Raw genomic sequence first — 14,794 nt, 5'->3', positions numbered from 1 at the left:
TTTGTATTGCCGTTTCAAATATACCGGTCATTTTTGAAACATCCTGTATAATTTAAGGAGTGTAGTCTAAAGCTGCCACTGTTACATTGTGTCACCACTATAAGTGCAGTGGCTTGTGCCTCACGATAGATGTTGAATGAGTCTGCTATGGTGCATGCCAGTTCGACACACAACTACACTTGCTCACAACCATCCATGCCACAAAATAAACCCCCACATTCACAGATGTAATTTAAGCTCGGAATGACACTCCAAGGCATGCCGACTGACTGAACGGCATACATGAGGCATGTTGCCCCATTCACAATTACAGACACAGCATGCACACCACTGACCTGCACTTAGGATGCAGGCATACTTGCACTTCCATTACACTGGTGGCTACACATACAAATTTCTTGAGGCGAGAAAAGCATAGAGAATGATGATTTTGATGCGAAACACATGAACTACGAAGTCATGAGAATTATACAGAACTTCTTTGAGCAGTTTATTTCATGACAAAGATACACGACACATCTATGATTTATTATTCTATATTTGTCGTGTTTGGTTTCTTAGTTTGGTTGACACGGAATGATATCATGTACAAAACAACAACACAGTATCTGAAAGTTAAATGTGCTAAATGACCAAGCAGGTCCCAAAGGGGCACAAAGTAAGTGCATTAAATTGCTAATGGTTACAACTGTTTAATGTTTCCAAAGACAAATTGTTTTGCACCTCTGGAATGCCTTAATGAATGGGATCAAACTAAGCATAGAAGTATATTCAGTTTTCCCTGCTCCAATGTTTAATGCAACAGAAATAGTTGTGAATAAAAGACGAGTACCCAACACTGAGCTACGCCTATGCGTTTAAGGTCAGCCGACGTTCTTTTTCACTACGCTCCGCACAATAACCTATTACTTACATGCAAACTATCTTTTTTACTTTTGTACTTCTAAAATAGAATTAACCACAAACCTGAACTTCTTCAGCCTCTGCTTTAGCTTCTGCTTCTGTATGAGAAACACCAATCAAGTTTCTGTATGCCATATACTTCATACTATGGCATGCAGCACACACTTGTTTGTAAACTTCGTATCCCCGGCGAACACTGCAACAGCATGTATTTTTGGAAATGAAATATGATAACATACATTTTTAATACACATCACAGACACAACAAAGTACTTACCTGGCATGGTCGAGTGACTGAAAAAGGCCATTGTGGGGCCATGGCTGTTTTGGTGGGTGTAAGTCTAGATCAGCTGCTTTTACTGATCTATCAAGAGCAATGGCAAGTGCTCCGACTCCTCCCGTTACAATGCCGATTGTAGTCACCAACTGTGAAACATTAACAAATAACACACTCTTTCTACTTTATCTTGCCTTACAGTAAAATTTAAAAAAAATGACTTAATCACACACAGATATTTTAACTATTCAAAAATTTATCTGTGGAGCAGCAGTTTGTAACATTTATTGCCATATGGTGCCCTTTTATTAACATTTTTAATTATTACTAAGGCTCTTACTCTACAGTACTGTCTGTAGCAGTAGCTTACAGAGCTACAGAATGGTAGCTAGAAGCTGTTCCCATGACTGGAGGCAGCAGGAGGAGCACGTCTCTTGACGTTTGGTGTATGGTGCGTACAGTAAGACAGTGGCGTGAGCAGCAGTTCACTATGTAAGAAGACGCTTACAAGATGAAACATAGATGGCAATGATCCAGAGGATGAGCACCATAACCTAATAGAATGTATAACGTTCATAACAGAAATTTTTGGGCACAGTCTAAGTTGTTGGTCAAATTGTGGCAGTATACTTACGCAGTAAACTTCAAGTTTTGCAAAATGAATGACAGGGACAAAGTCATACAAAGAAGTATAAAAGACAACGATGTTGCATATCAGAAATTGTAGTGTGCAATTCAGTATTTAGACATGAACCTGCTGAGGGGCACCAAGGTCACTACTCATCGACGAAGATTCTACTTCCAATTAACAATATCGGAGCAATGCGTGTGAGAGGGGTTGTTGCAAGCTGCCAAGCAGAAACAAATTTAATTTTTTTTTAAATGGTGTACATTCTGTCATAATAATAGTTTTACAGACCCATATTCTATTCCTTTTGTGCCATACTAAGCCACGGATAGCACAGATTATTTTTGTTTGCTGTGTTATATTTGTGACACTCGGGATGTTATGAGTATTCAGTTTCCATGCTCCACTGTTATTGATGATGAAATATTTTGCCTCATATGTTACCCAAGATCAAATCAATTATTATTTTTAAATCTTTTGTTTATTATGAATTCAGTTGTTGCACCTCTACAACTGACGATGGAGCTTCAGCAAACAGCACATTTCTGCTTTATCTGCTTACCATAGAGGGGTGTTTATCTCTAGTAAAGACAGAAGTGATCCCAATATTATCCCCTGTGGATCAACAAGAGTAAATTGTCCCCAGTTTGAAGAAAATTCATCACAGAAATTGTAAGATTCATGTAAAATGATGTTTTCCTTCCTACCAGTTAAATATGAAATCAGTAACTTACTCATAGTTATTTTAAATCCATACACTTAATTTCCTTAGCAGTGTTGTAATTTGTGTTATCAAATACCTTACACAAATCACAAAATATCCAGGCAAGTGATTAAGATATCTTACCTCACTGTATGTAAAATGGCAAATAACACATTCGGTGTACAGGTATCTCTGGAATACTAACTATGAATGAGCAATTTGCAAGAAGTAATTCTATGTCTGCCACTGTTATGTACACTAGCTTTTCCAAAACCTTTGAGAAGTAAGTTAATATCGAAATTGTTTGACAGATATTCAAATCTGTCTTAGGACCACCTTAGAGTGATTTGTCAATGATTTTCTTTGAACTGCCTGGAAAGATGCCTTTTAAGAGTGACACATTACATATAAAGCTAAGTACATGAGCTATACCTGGCAGAAATAATTCATTTTAAGAGATCTGTAACAATTTTATGGAAAGGAAAGTTGCTACTCACCTTACAGCAGAGATGCTGAGTCGTAGATAGGCACAACAAAAAGACTGTCACAAATAAATAAAGCTTTTGGCCATAAAGGCCTTTGTCAACAATAGATGTGTACACACACACACACACACACACACACACACACACACACACACACACACACACACAAAAACAATGCAGCTCACACGCACGACCACATGTCAGCCTTAATGGCTGAAAGCTTTATTTACTTGTGATAATCTTTTTGCTGTGCCTATCTGTGACTCAGCATTTCCACTACATGGTGAACAGCAACTTTCCTTTTCATAATATTGTTACATTCCATCCTGAAATTCCCACTGTTTCATTTTATAAGATAATTTATTCCTGCAAGCATAGAGAGGGAGTTTAAAATTCCATTACAATCTTTTAAAAGAACTCTACTAAACCAGTGGCATGCCCGGGGTTCCAATCCACAATGATTGGGGACGGAGCAGCTGGTGGAGTAACACCCTGTTAAAAAAAAAAAAAAAGTTTGGATCACCTGAGCCAGGTGACAGTACCTCTTAAAAGACCCCAGCCTAGGACATGGCAAAGATTCCACTTGCTGTTACGGATGAAAAGGATCCTGTGGAATGGCCTAGCTGGTCGAAGAGACACCCTTCCCATTGGTGTTAACAGAAAGAAACTGCTGCCTTGTAGCTTGACAACATGCTAGACAAAAGATCTGTTGTGAAACTTTAACAAAGGAAAGTTGGACTAATTACTGGAGGTGGACTTGGCATGGAAAGGACAATTAATTTTGGGGGAAATAAGAAAACGAAGTGCAAGTTGTTTTAATATATTGGAACCTGGAACACGAGATCTCTGTACTGATCAGGAGACTTGAGGACGCTGCCGAATCAAACAATAAAATTGAAGCAGCGTATCATAGCCCTGCACGAAGTAATATGGACTGGAAGCGCCATACTATAAAAGTGAGAAGCCAATATATTTTACAGTTGCAGTGAGAGAAGACCCAAGTTTGGCACGTGGTTCAGCACTCAGGATATAGGAGAAATTCTTTAATTAGTCTGTAAGTAACACCCAAGTACCAATGGAAGACTGAAGAAGACGAAAAATATTCTATTATCTTCTGGAAAGAAAGTTTTAGTAAACTAGCAACTTTTACCACAGATTTTTCTGTTGCCTGTTGAAGCAAATACCCCAAATGAAATGTCTATTAATCTCTAATTTTTTCAGCTCAGATTAAAAGACAGTCAGCAGGCTTAGTTTCAGGTTACTTGTGCACTGTCCTGTGAAACATTGTACCAGCCACAGCTCAGTACCACTGTGAATGTTGATCTCTTACACAGGATGAGTTATTTCCCTTCATAAGCAGCTGGAAATCACTCTGAATACTATCAAACAATTATCAGCTGCTACAAATCTATGTATTGGAAGAGGTCCCAAGTGCTATGTAGCTGTGGTACCAAAGTACTTCAAACACTATCCTCTCCTGCAGATCCTGTCCCCTCAGCAGAAAATACATTATCTGTCATTACTTGTCCACTTGACTGTTAGTGGCATGTCAACTGTAGATACAGGTGTCCTGTACAGGGTAGACAGCGACCAGGAAGGACTGTGTGTTATACTGATCCCCTTACCCAACAAGTTCAAGGTGCTGTCTTTCACTGAATGTGAGTCAGTGCAATTCACTTCACCTCTTTAGTGAAACCCACTTCGTCCTGTGTCAAAAGGAGACAAATGCAAAGGGGGTAGGGTCTACTAAATTTCAACAGTTTGGACGTGAGACAAATGAGGGAGGAACTGAAATGGAGGGTAGTAAAGGAAAAGCTGAAATGCTTAATTCCATTGAATATTCCTTTACAAAGGAAAACCCAGGAGAACTGGCCAGTGTAATCCCCATAGCACTGAAAAGTTGAAAGAAGTGTTAGTACCAGTGGTGTTAAGAAACAGCTTAAATCATTAAAACTGAACAAAGCTCCAGAATCTGATGGAAACCCTATTCTATACTGAATTTATGGCCGAGTTCGTCCCTCTTCCAAATACAATTCACTGTAGATCCATCAAACAAAAAACCATATCCAGCAGTTGAAAGAAGCAACATTCTTCGACAAATTTGTTAACTGAATCTTGAGGACAGGATTGGATTAATTACAACACACAGAGAGGTGTTTAAACAGAACGGAAAGGGAAAAACCCTAATAACTGGTACAATGGGATGTACCCATTGCCATGCACTTCACAATAGTTTGCAGTGTATAGACATAGGAAGAGCGTATGATAGTTGTGAAGGAAGCTAGTGCTCTGCTTTCTTAAGTGGGGGAAAGAACGGACCTTTAGACCAATAAGCAACGATAATGGAATAAAAAAAAACATATTGCAGCATACAAAAATATTTTGACGGGTTCAACATTTTCACCATATAGTGATACACAGTGGGAAACACACATCACCAGATGTAAACACGATGAACCATATTAACTACATACTGACAAATGCAACGTACAAATACAATCAGTTGGATGGGAGAAGCCTTAGAGGCCTAAATACAGCTTCAGATCATTTTTTACTCCGGGCGAGAGTGGTGGCTAGGATCTCCAATGCACTAGTAGGGACATGGCCCAGTATGACACAATATAACATAACAACTTTAGAAATATCTGAAATTAGACAAGTATACAAGGAGAGGATAAAACAAATACTTGACAAAACTGAAGAATGCAACAATATTGAATACCAGAGAGAAATTTCACAAAGATGCTATGGACACATCAGAAAACAAAACACTACCACAGGAGAAAGAGAGTAGATGAAAGCAAACACTGAAGAAATGAAGCTTCCCAGGACTAAGAATTTTATAAAGAAGTAAATGTAGCAAGAAAACACAGAAGTGGTAAAACAAGCCTAATTACAGATTAACCATGCAAAATTTAAAATGAGAGGAAAGAGATACGAAAGATGGCACAAACACCTACAAACTCCTCATCCCCAGAATACCATCATCAACAGACCTAACAGAGGTACATGGAAAAATGACTGTGATTCGGGGACACCTTTCATACTTGCTTATGTGAATGACACAGGTATAGTGCCAAGAACTAGAAAGGCCATGGCAGACACATTCATCACCCCTGAACAGGCTACCAGGAATATGGGGTTAAAAATCAAACAGCAGAAGACAAAATAGACAGTTAGTAGAAATGCACCAAAGAAGAACACTCTAGCCTCTGTAACAGGGGGGGGGGGAACTAAACCTTTGAGAGAGTTGAGCAGCTCTAGTATCTGGGTACAATAGCCACCTACTGAAAGAACTCCTATGGAATCAAACATACTAACAGCAGCCAATACACCCTATTTTTCCTCTATGAAGACTCTTATCAAGGCTCCTGACCTGTAGCACCATGTTACTCATCTACAAAGCATTTATATGACCCGAGCTCAAATATGACTCTGAAACTTGGACCCAAACAGCAAAAGATTTCTGAATATTGGAAACATTCTTTGAAGAATAATCAGCCCAATTGGTGGAAGAGGTATATGCAGGAAAAGACATGATCATGAGTTTTACATAGTTTTATAAAAACCACCTATCAGAAGAATAGCAAAATAATCAAGACTGATGTGGGCTGGTCAAGTACCTAAAAATATAATATAAGAAAATCTAGGACAGAGAGGTTGTGGATGGTCGAGAATCAGATGAGAGGGTGGAATCTGAGGATCTCTGGAAAATGGTTAGAGAGATTGGAGAGCTCTAGCAATGGGCTGAGATACATAGCAGAAAATTGTTGAAAAGGTCAAGGCTCTCAACTGTAAAGCCACCAAAGGAGAACAACTTCTAAGATAGTTGGAATAATATGTGAAGTAAAGGAAAGAGAACCACTCACCTACATCGGACTGATTTGTCTAGCACACGCCGCCGCCCCCCCCCCCCCCCCCCCACACACACAAAGTATACACTTGCAGCTGCAGTGAGGGGAGGAGCAACAGCTTAGAAACTAGTATAAATATGTTTTCTTTCGAGTGTTTCTATGCACCACACATTAGTCAGCTATAGGCGAGTGGCTGCTTTTCCTTTATTTTATGTATTATTCATCCAGGAATTTCCATTTTTAAAAGAGTTGATTATTTTGCCAATTTGCCAGGGGGGAATAGTAAAACCAAATTGAGTTAATGAATATGATAGTGATTCTCATGTATACTGAACTACCTTTTCTTTTGAGCTTCTATGCAATGCTAGGATGTAGTGAGTGTTAAAGAAGCTTGCCACATGTTTGCATTCAAAGTCTATCAGTTATTGCCTTGCACTACTGACCCCTCCCCTATATGAAACTGAACAATTACTCAATGCTTATTCTGGATGTTCCATTACTGCTAATTAGTGTGTACTGTCAGCAGCAGAATATAACTTGGTAGGAGGGAATTAGGCTTTGAGAGAGTATATCATATGCTTACAGGTTACATTTAGTTCAGGTACTCATAGCTTTATTCCTGGAAGTTTTTCAAGACACTTGCGAAGTGGACATTGGTATACACAACTTCATTAAATTTTAATACTGAAATTTATTTTGAGGAAAATGCCACTTCACACACAGAATTTTATTCCATTAGAACTTCTAGTTCCCCAAAACAAATATAATGTTTTAAAATATCTGTGTTAGTCATCACTTTCATTTTAGTTACTTTCTAGCTCAACAAAAACCCTTAGATTTTTAGCAGCAGCACATAAATTAATGACTTACTAACAACTGTACAACACACTTTAAATCTGTCTACCTTGTGGGCAATACAACCCTAATTGTTACAGAAGTTAATATCAAAATCAGCACATACATCCACTCTTACTTATAGGTAATAGAACAATAAATCAAATTTCTTAATTCCTAAATCGTTCCAGTGGCTGGTTGGTGAATGAAGTACACACACCAGGTTCTGAGCTCTTGTAAAAGCCCAGGTTTAGAACGTCCCATAGAAGCTGAATACATTTACCTTTACTAACGGAATATTACCTACAGCTAGCACTTACAATGAGTTTATTCTTGCTTACTTCACGTATTTTCATCCCTTGATTTCCAGTGTGCTTGTTTGTTACAGTAATTCAAAACATGTACACAAATACTTCATCCAGAAAGCAAGTATGTAACTAAAATAATAAGTACAGCATGCCTTTGAACATTGTTTGAAATATTATTTATTCTGAAACCCACAGTGCACATGAGTTGAACACTTTTCTCTTCACTAACCCCTAACAAATGGTGCAATCAAATATCAAAACTGGCCGCCTCCTCTTTACTTTACTGTCAATACGACTTTTTGCAAGCAACAAATTCAGCCATAACTTCATAACTTCCTTGAAAAACTGTGGAAGGAAATATGTTTATTGACTTTAATAACATTCTACTGGGATCGTGTGTGTCATGGTAAACTACCCCACTCAGTTACCATGGCAGACAGCCTTCATTAGAGTGACTGATGAAGCCTGGCTGCAGCTGTAGTTGGTGTCACACGCCCAAATGAATACTACTGAATACATTTTGGCCATAAAAAAGTTACCCTTATATGTCTACTATTCTTCTCAACAGTCATATCACATGAATGACCATTCCAGGGTCATCACATATATAAACAAACCGAAGACTGCACTTAGCACACTGGACTCGCATTTGAGAGAATGAAGGTTCAAACCCACATTCAGCCATTCCGATTTAGGTTTTCCGTGATTTCCCTTAATCCCTTCAGGCAAATGCCGGTACTGTTCCTTTGGAAGGGCACGGGCAACTTCCCTACTCTGATGGGACTGATGATCTCGCCGTTTGGTCCCCTCCCCCCAAATAAACCAATCAAAAAATACAGATGGGGGCAAATGGTCTAGATAATGCAACTCCCATGATGAATCTTCTGATCGTGACTGGGGACAAATGAATAGGGTCTTCCATGTCAGTTCAACCAGGGGCTACAGCTCAGTCTCAGATTTGACTGAAATTCAGTACACTAATTCTACCATGTGTGGAACACTCGTGTACAAAGTATTAGTTTGGCTTCCAATTGGTTCCAGAATTATGATTTGTGAAAGAAGGTGGCGTGAGCCGGAAATTGCAACCCGCATCTGGCAATCTATCTTCAGACCCAACTTCAGGTGTTAATAACTTTGGACCTATTCCACACAGTCCAGTGAAATTTTTACAACCCAGTAACATCCACTTAGGGAACACACACTCCATGACTCAAAACACCAATAGCATACTTCTGAGGGGGAAATAAAAAATTCCAAATTGTGATTAAAAAATGTAATACATTAAAAGGTACACATTGTAGGTGCCCTCTATGCCAAATATAATTCACTCAACAAGGGTGCAAATTTTTTGTGGTAAGCTTAATGTGGCCTAAATATACACAGAACTCATCAAGCCCATATCAATCACAAAAACTGAGTTACACAACACAAAAATACACAAATTTGAAAAATTACCTGAAAAACATGGATTTTCTAAGAGTGGTAGCACAAAAGGGGCAAGTGGTATACAAGCCAAATTTCACACACTGCATAAGTAGACCATAATGATATATATCTCAAAATTTCAGCATGTTATTGCAAGATATTTGTGTACAATGGAAGTTGACACATGTATTTGGTGATGTGAGCATTTTTACACAACAATTTTGTAAAAACATATCGTAAACTGTTCTGCCTCTTCTTATCCTCTCCCACAACTGTTTAATCACTAAGCAACAACATAGACAGATGAACACAACCTATCATTAATGTTTACTGCACCTTAATTGCTAAAAATCAGTCGATTGTGCTTTGAACAGAAGCTCTCCCACACTTTAGCTACTGTACTCTGTACATTGAGTGGCAAATTGTACTGTCTTCCTGACACTGTGGTAGCAATTAGAACTGTCATAAGCACATGTTCAAAAGGAATCCAACACCTGTCTGCCAAACGAGGCCAATGAAATGATCTTGCTGGTCCTGCTGGTGCCATGAAGTTCACAAATACATTACCTTCTTCTTCACAGCACTCTGCAACACATCCCAAGTACCATTTGTCATAATAAACAGCAACAACGTAGCAAGCTGATTGAATGTTGCTGCTTTTGCTTCTGAATCCTGAGTCAGACACCCTGTGAAGACACATGTTGTGCATGAACCTACAGTTATAACAGGACAGTATGCTCGTCTGCACATTGTCAGAGTCCACTGGAGTGAAGTGATGATGGCTCCATGTGCCTGCAACAGTTTTAACATGTTCTAGTTTGCTTTTTAGCATATCTTCAACTGATTTCACCTCATCTTTCGAAACATAGAATGATTGTATGCCAGAGATATATTTTCTGTACCCAGGTAAATAATTGAAGAGGTGTTAGAATGTGACCTTCTGTAGGGTGCTGCAGTCTAGCTCATGATGCCATGCACTTAATGGTAACACCAATACCATCACATACATTTTTACCATGACTTGCTGGTAAAAAATTCCATTATGCATGAATCTGACAGTCATGGTAATGCATGCAAAAATTTGGGATTTTTACAGTTTTTGTACTGACTAGCTGCCCCGTCACTGAAGTATTTCGCAAAATATATGTGAGGCAGCTTGTTTATCACATATGCCATGACTGCGAATGTGGGCATGAACTGCAATAGAATCATGAATTAAACAGTCACTACAAACGCACAGGTTCATGACAGACACATCACCTGATTCACCTCTATAGTAAATCACAAATGGCTGGAGAGTTGCTTGACTGTTGTCCCAATGATATCCTTGGATGGCATCTTGAATTATAAATGCATAATCTTCAGAAAAGTCTAGTATTACTATAATTTCATCTTGTTTCAAACTATCTATACAAAACTGGAGATAACCCGATTGTGCTGTTCCTGTAATGCTGTGTGTGGTCACTTTGTCCGTTTTTGAAAACACATTTCAACAATATCTTCCACTGTACTGTGCTTTGTTTCAAGACTTGTGAGATCCATGTGTGTCCATTGTTTATAAGAAACAAGTTCATCGTCATCCATAAAGAGTTCACCATACAGTTTGTTATTTATGTGTTCTGCAAGATTTGCCTTACCAGGATACTTTTCACACCTGTGTATCATGCAATGGTAGGAACTGATGTCACACACTAGCAGCTTCAATGCACCTTTGTTATCCAGACTAGAATCCTTTATGGCAGTAAATATCAGCTTAGCATTTTGATGGGTCTCACATACACAAACATTGTGTGTGCCCCCTTGCACTTACAGGCACAACCCATTTTGGCCAAAGATTGAAAAAAAGATGATAAACCTACTTTGGTATTGGGATACTTTTCCTTGAATTCTACATATAGTTCTGATATGTTGCACAGCAACAGTCTTTTTTGCATTTGTGTTGTGGTTGGCAGGAGAGCCAACCTGTATAACTAAAGGTGGCAGAAATGCACGCGTTTTAGCTCACGCAGGCTGGCGTGAGGTCTGGAACATGACAAGGGAATTAGAATTGAGAAATACGGACGTAGCTCTTTATGGTACATGATTCACAATATCAATAGTACAGATACTGGCGCCTTGCTAGGTCGTAGCAAATAACGTAGCTGAAGGCTATGCTAACTATCGTCTCAGCAAATGAGAGCATAGAAGTCCGTGAACCATTGCTAGCAAAGTCGGCTGTATAACTGGGGCGAGTCCTAGGAAGACTCTCTAGGCCTGCCATGTGGCGGTGCTCGGTCTGCAAACACTGATAGTGGCAACACGCGGGTCCGACGTATACTACCGGACCGTGACCGATTTAAAGGCTACCACCTAGCAAGTGTGGTGTCTGGCGGTGACACCACAATCTCTACACATACATTTCCCATTTTCACCATTACATAGTCTTTTTCCAAGCATTATTCGGCTTATTATTATAGTCCCCCATTCAAATCTCCGGGCGGGGACTACTCAGGAGGACGTTGTTATCAGGAGAAAGAAAACTGGCGTTATACGGATCGAAGCGTGGAATGTCAGATCCCTTAATCGAGCAGGTAGGTTAGAAAATTTAAAAAGGAAAATGGATAGGTTAAAGTTACATATAGTGGGAATTAGTGAAGTTCGGTGGCAGGAGGAACAAGACTTTTGGTCAGGTGAATACAGGGTTATAAATACAAAATCAAATCTTATCTTAGAATAAAGATTAAGGAAAGGCAAACCTACGTTTCCAGCATTAGTAGACTTAGAGAAAGTCTTTGACAATGTTAACTGAAACAATCTCTTTCAAATTCTAAAGGTGGCAGGGGTAAAATACAGGAAGCAAAAGGCTATTTACAATTTGTATAGAAACCAGCTGGCAGTTATTAGAGTCGAGGGACATGAAAGGGAAGCAGTGGTTGGGAAGGGAGTGAGACAGGGTTGTAGCCTCTCCCCAATGTTATTCAATCGGTATATTGAGCAAGCAGTAAAGGAAACAACAGAAAAATTCGGAGTAGGTATTAAAATCCATGGTGAAGAAATAAAAGCTTTGAGGTTCGCCGATGACATTGTAATTCTGCCAGAGACAGCAAAGGACTTGGAAGAGCAGTTGAATGGAATGGACAGTGTCTTGAAAGGAGGATATAAGATGAACATCAACAAAAGCAAACCAAGGATCATGGAATGTAGTCGAATTTAGTCGGGTGACGCTGAGGGAATTAAATTAGGAAATGAGACGCTTAAGGTAGTAAGAGTTTTGGTATTTGGGGAGCAAAATAACTGATGATGGTCGAAGTAGAGAGGATATAAAATGTAGACTGGCAATGGCAAGGAAAGCGTTTCTGAAGAAGAGAAATTTGTTAACATCGAGTATAGATTTAAGTGTCAGGAAGTCATTTCTGAAAGTATTTGTATGGAGTGTAGCCATGTATGGAAGTGAAACATGGACGATAAATAGTTTAGACAAGAAGAGAATAGAAGCTTTCGAAACGTGGTGCTACAGAAGAATGGTGAAAATTTGATGGGTAGATCGTATAGCTAATGAGGAGGTATTGAAAAGAATTGGGGAGAAGAGGAGTTTGTGGCACAACTGGATGAGAAGAAGAGACCGGTTGGTAGGACATGTTCTGAGGCATCAAGGGATCACAAATTTAGCACTGGACGGCAGCATTGAGGGAGACCAAGAGGTGAATACACTAAGCAGATTCAGAAGGATGTAGGTTGCAGTAGGTACTGGGAGATGATGAAACTTGCACAGGCTAGGGTAGCATGAAGAGCTGCATCAAACCAGTCTCAGGACTGAAGACCACAACAACAACATTTGGCTGTAGTCATTATTTTCATAAAACTCCGACACTAGCACCTTTATTTCTGAACTCATTCGCTTACCCTGCGCCTGTTGAAGTTGTGGAACCACTCCTTGGGTTCTTTCATGTTCCTAGCGTGCTTTACCATATATGTAAAAACATTTAATTCCTTTGCAGGGTAGTCAATAGACCAGCTGGAAGGTGCAAGGGTAGGGATAGCTACTTTTTCTGTCGTGTGGTTATGGCACATTTTTCTTTCAAATCATGAACAATTTTGTCCAAATCAGAGCATTTCTGGTGTGATTTTTGTTCCTTTGGAGCAGATAGTTCTTCCTCTTCCACCATTAGTGGGTGAGCAATTTTGTGATTTAATTCCATTTGGGCTTCTTATAGTTTCGTTCTACCATAGCTGGGCCTGTCTCTTTTCCCAACTTTGTGTGTCTTCATGGGAGACAAACCAAGAGCAGTCACTGAATAACTGCTCAGCTGCTGTGGTTGTAGATGGCTGATACTCTTCATCACTGTCATGTAAATTATCAAAATATTCTTCATTTTTTAGCAGTGTAACACACCTGGAACATAACTTTTGTCCGAGTTTCATGTTAAGTCCCATGCACTGATTCTCTTTCAATACTGATTTTATATCAATTTCTCTCTATCTTCTTATGAATCCGAAATGGAGCAAAAGAACTTCTTTGTAGGAAAGAATACTTATCCAGAAACACTTTCATATGATGATAACAAACACTAAAGCTTCCTGGAACTGTACTTCTTGTGCCCACAGGGGGTATCCCAAATCTCCATAGCAACAAATCTTGGTCCGATTCATCCAGATCATACAGTACAACTTGAATGCCACATTTTGTTCCATATGTTGTTTTGTGACATTCAGATGCTTGTGCTCTACCAATATTGCAATTTGTTTGAACAAAAGCACCGCTAGTACACTCTTCTGCCTCCATACTGACTTTACACAACAGTACTGACCAGTCTGAACTAGAATCTTAAAAACATGAATACCTGTAATTGTTGCTTGTTTCCTTTGTTGTTCCTGGCTAACATGACTCATTCTGTCCCTGAAAACTACCATTGTTTTAACTTTGTTGCCTAATGGTTCCTAAAAACTGCTGCAGCTTTACCTGAAACAAGCTGTCTGCATCATCACTGTAACTTGCTAAATCTTGTTAAAAGAAATATAACCAAATACATCTCTGTCAACTTTTATTGTACACAAATGTCTTGCAACAAGTTGAAATTTTGCCACATATTATATTATGGTCTACTTATGCAGTGTTTGAAATTTGGATTGGATATCACTTGTCCCTTTTGTGCTACCACACTTAGAAAAGCCATGTTTTTTCAGGTAATTTTTCAAATTTTTGTGTTTCCGTGTGCATGTAACTCTGTTTGTGTGACTGATATGGGCGAGATGAGTTCTGTGTGTGTTTAGGCCACATTAAACTTACTACAAAAAAATTTAGCCTATACCCTTTTTGAGTGAATTATATTAGGCATAGAGGGCACCTACAATATGTACCTTTTTAATGTATTACATTTTTAATCACATTTTAGAATTT

General features: G+C 39.0%; 1 protein-coding gene across 1 annotated transcript in view; it reads right to left on the bottom strand.

Moving 5' to 3' along the window:
* LOC126356124 (cytochrome c1, heme protein, mitochondrial) overlaps positions 1-14,794 on the bottom strand; it is a 56,120-nt gene that overhangs the window by 36,442 nt on the left and 4,884 nt on the right. Inside the window, exons 3-4 of the mRNA XM_050006832.1 lie at positions 1,181-1,329; positions 967-1,099 (exon numbers count right to left, since the gene is read on the bottom strand). Coding sequence (XP_049862789.1) covers positions 967-1,099; positions 1,181-1,329 — 282 coding nt within the window. The remainder of the gene's footprint in view (positions 1-966; positions 1,100-1,180; positions 1,330-14,794) is intronic.

Source organism: Schistocerca gregaria, chromosome 3, assembly GCF_023897955.1.
Source record: "Schistocerca gregaria isolate iqSchGreg1 chromosome 3, iqSchGreg1.2, whole genome shotgun sequence".
In the NCBI taxonomy this organism is placed as follows: domain Eukaryota; kingdom Metazoa; phylum Arthropoda; class Insecta; order Orthoptera; family Acrididae; genus Schistocerca; species Schistocerca gregaria.
The sequence above is the reverse complement of the archived record's forward strand: the minus strand, read 5'-3'. Positions and strand labels throughout refer to the sequence as shown.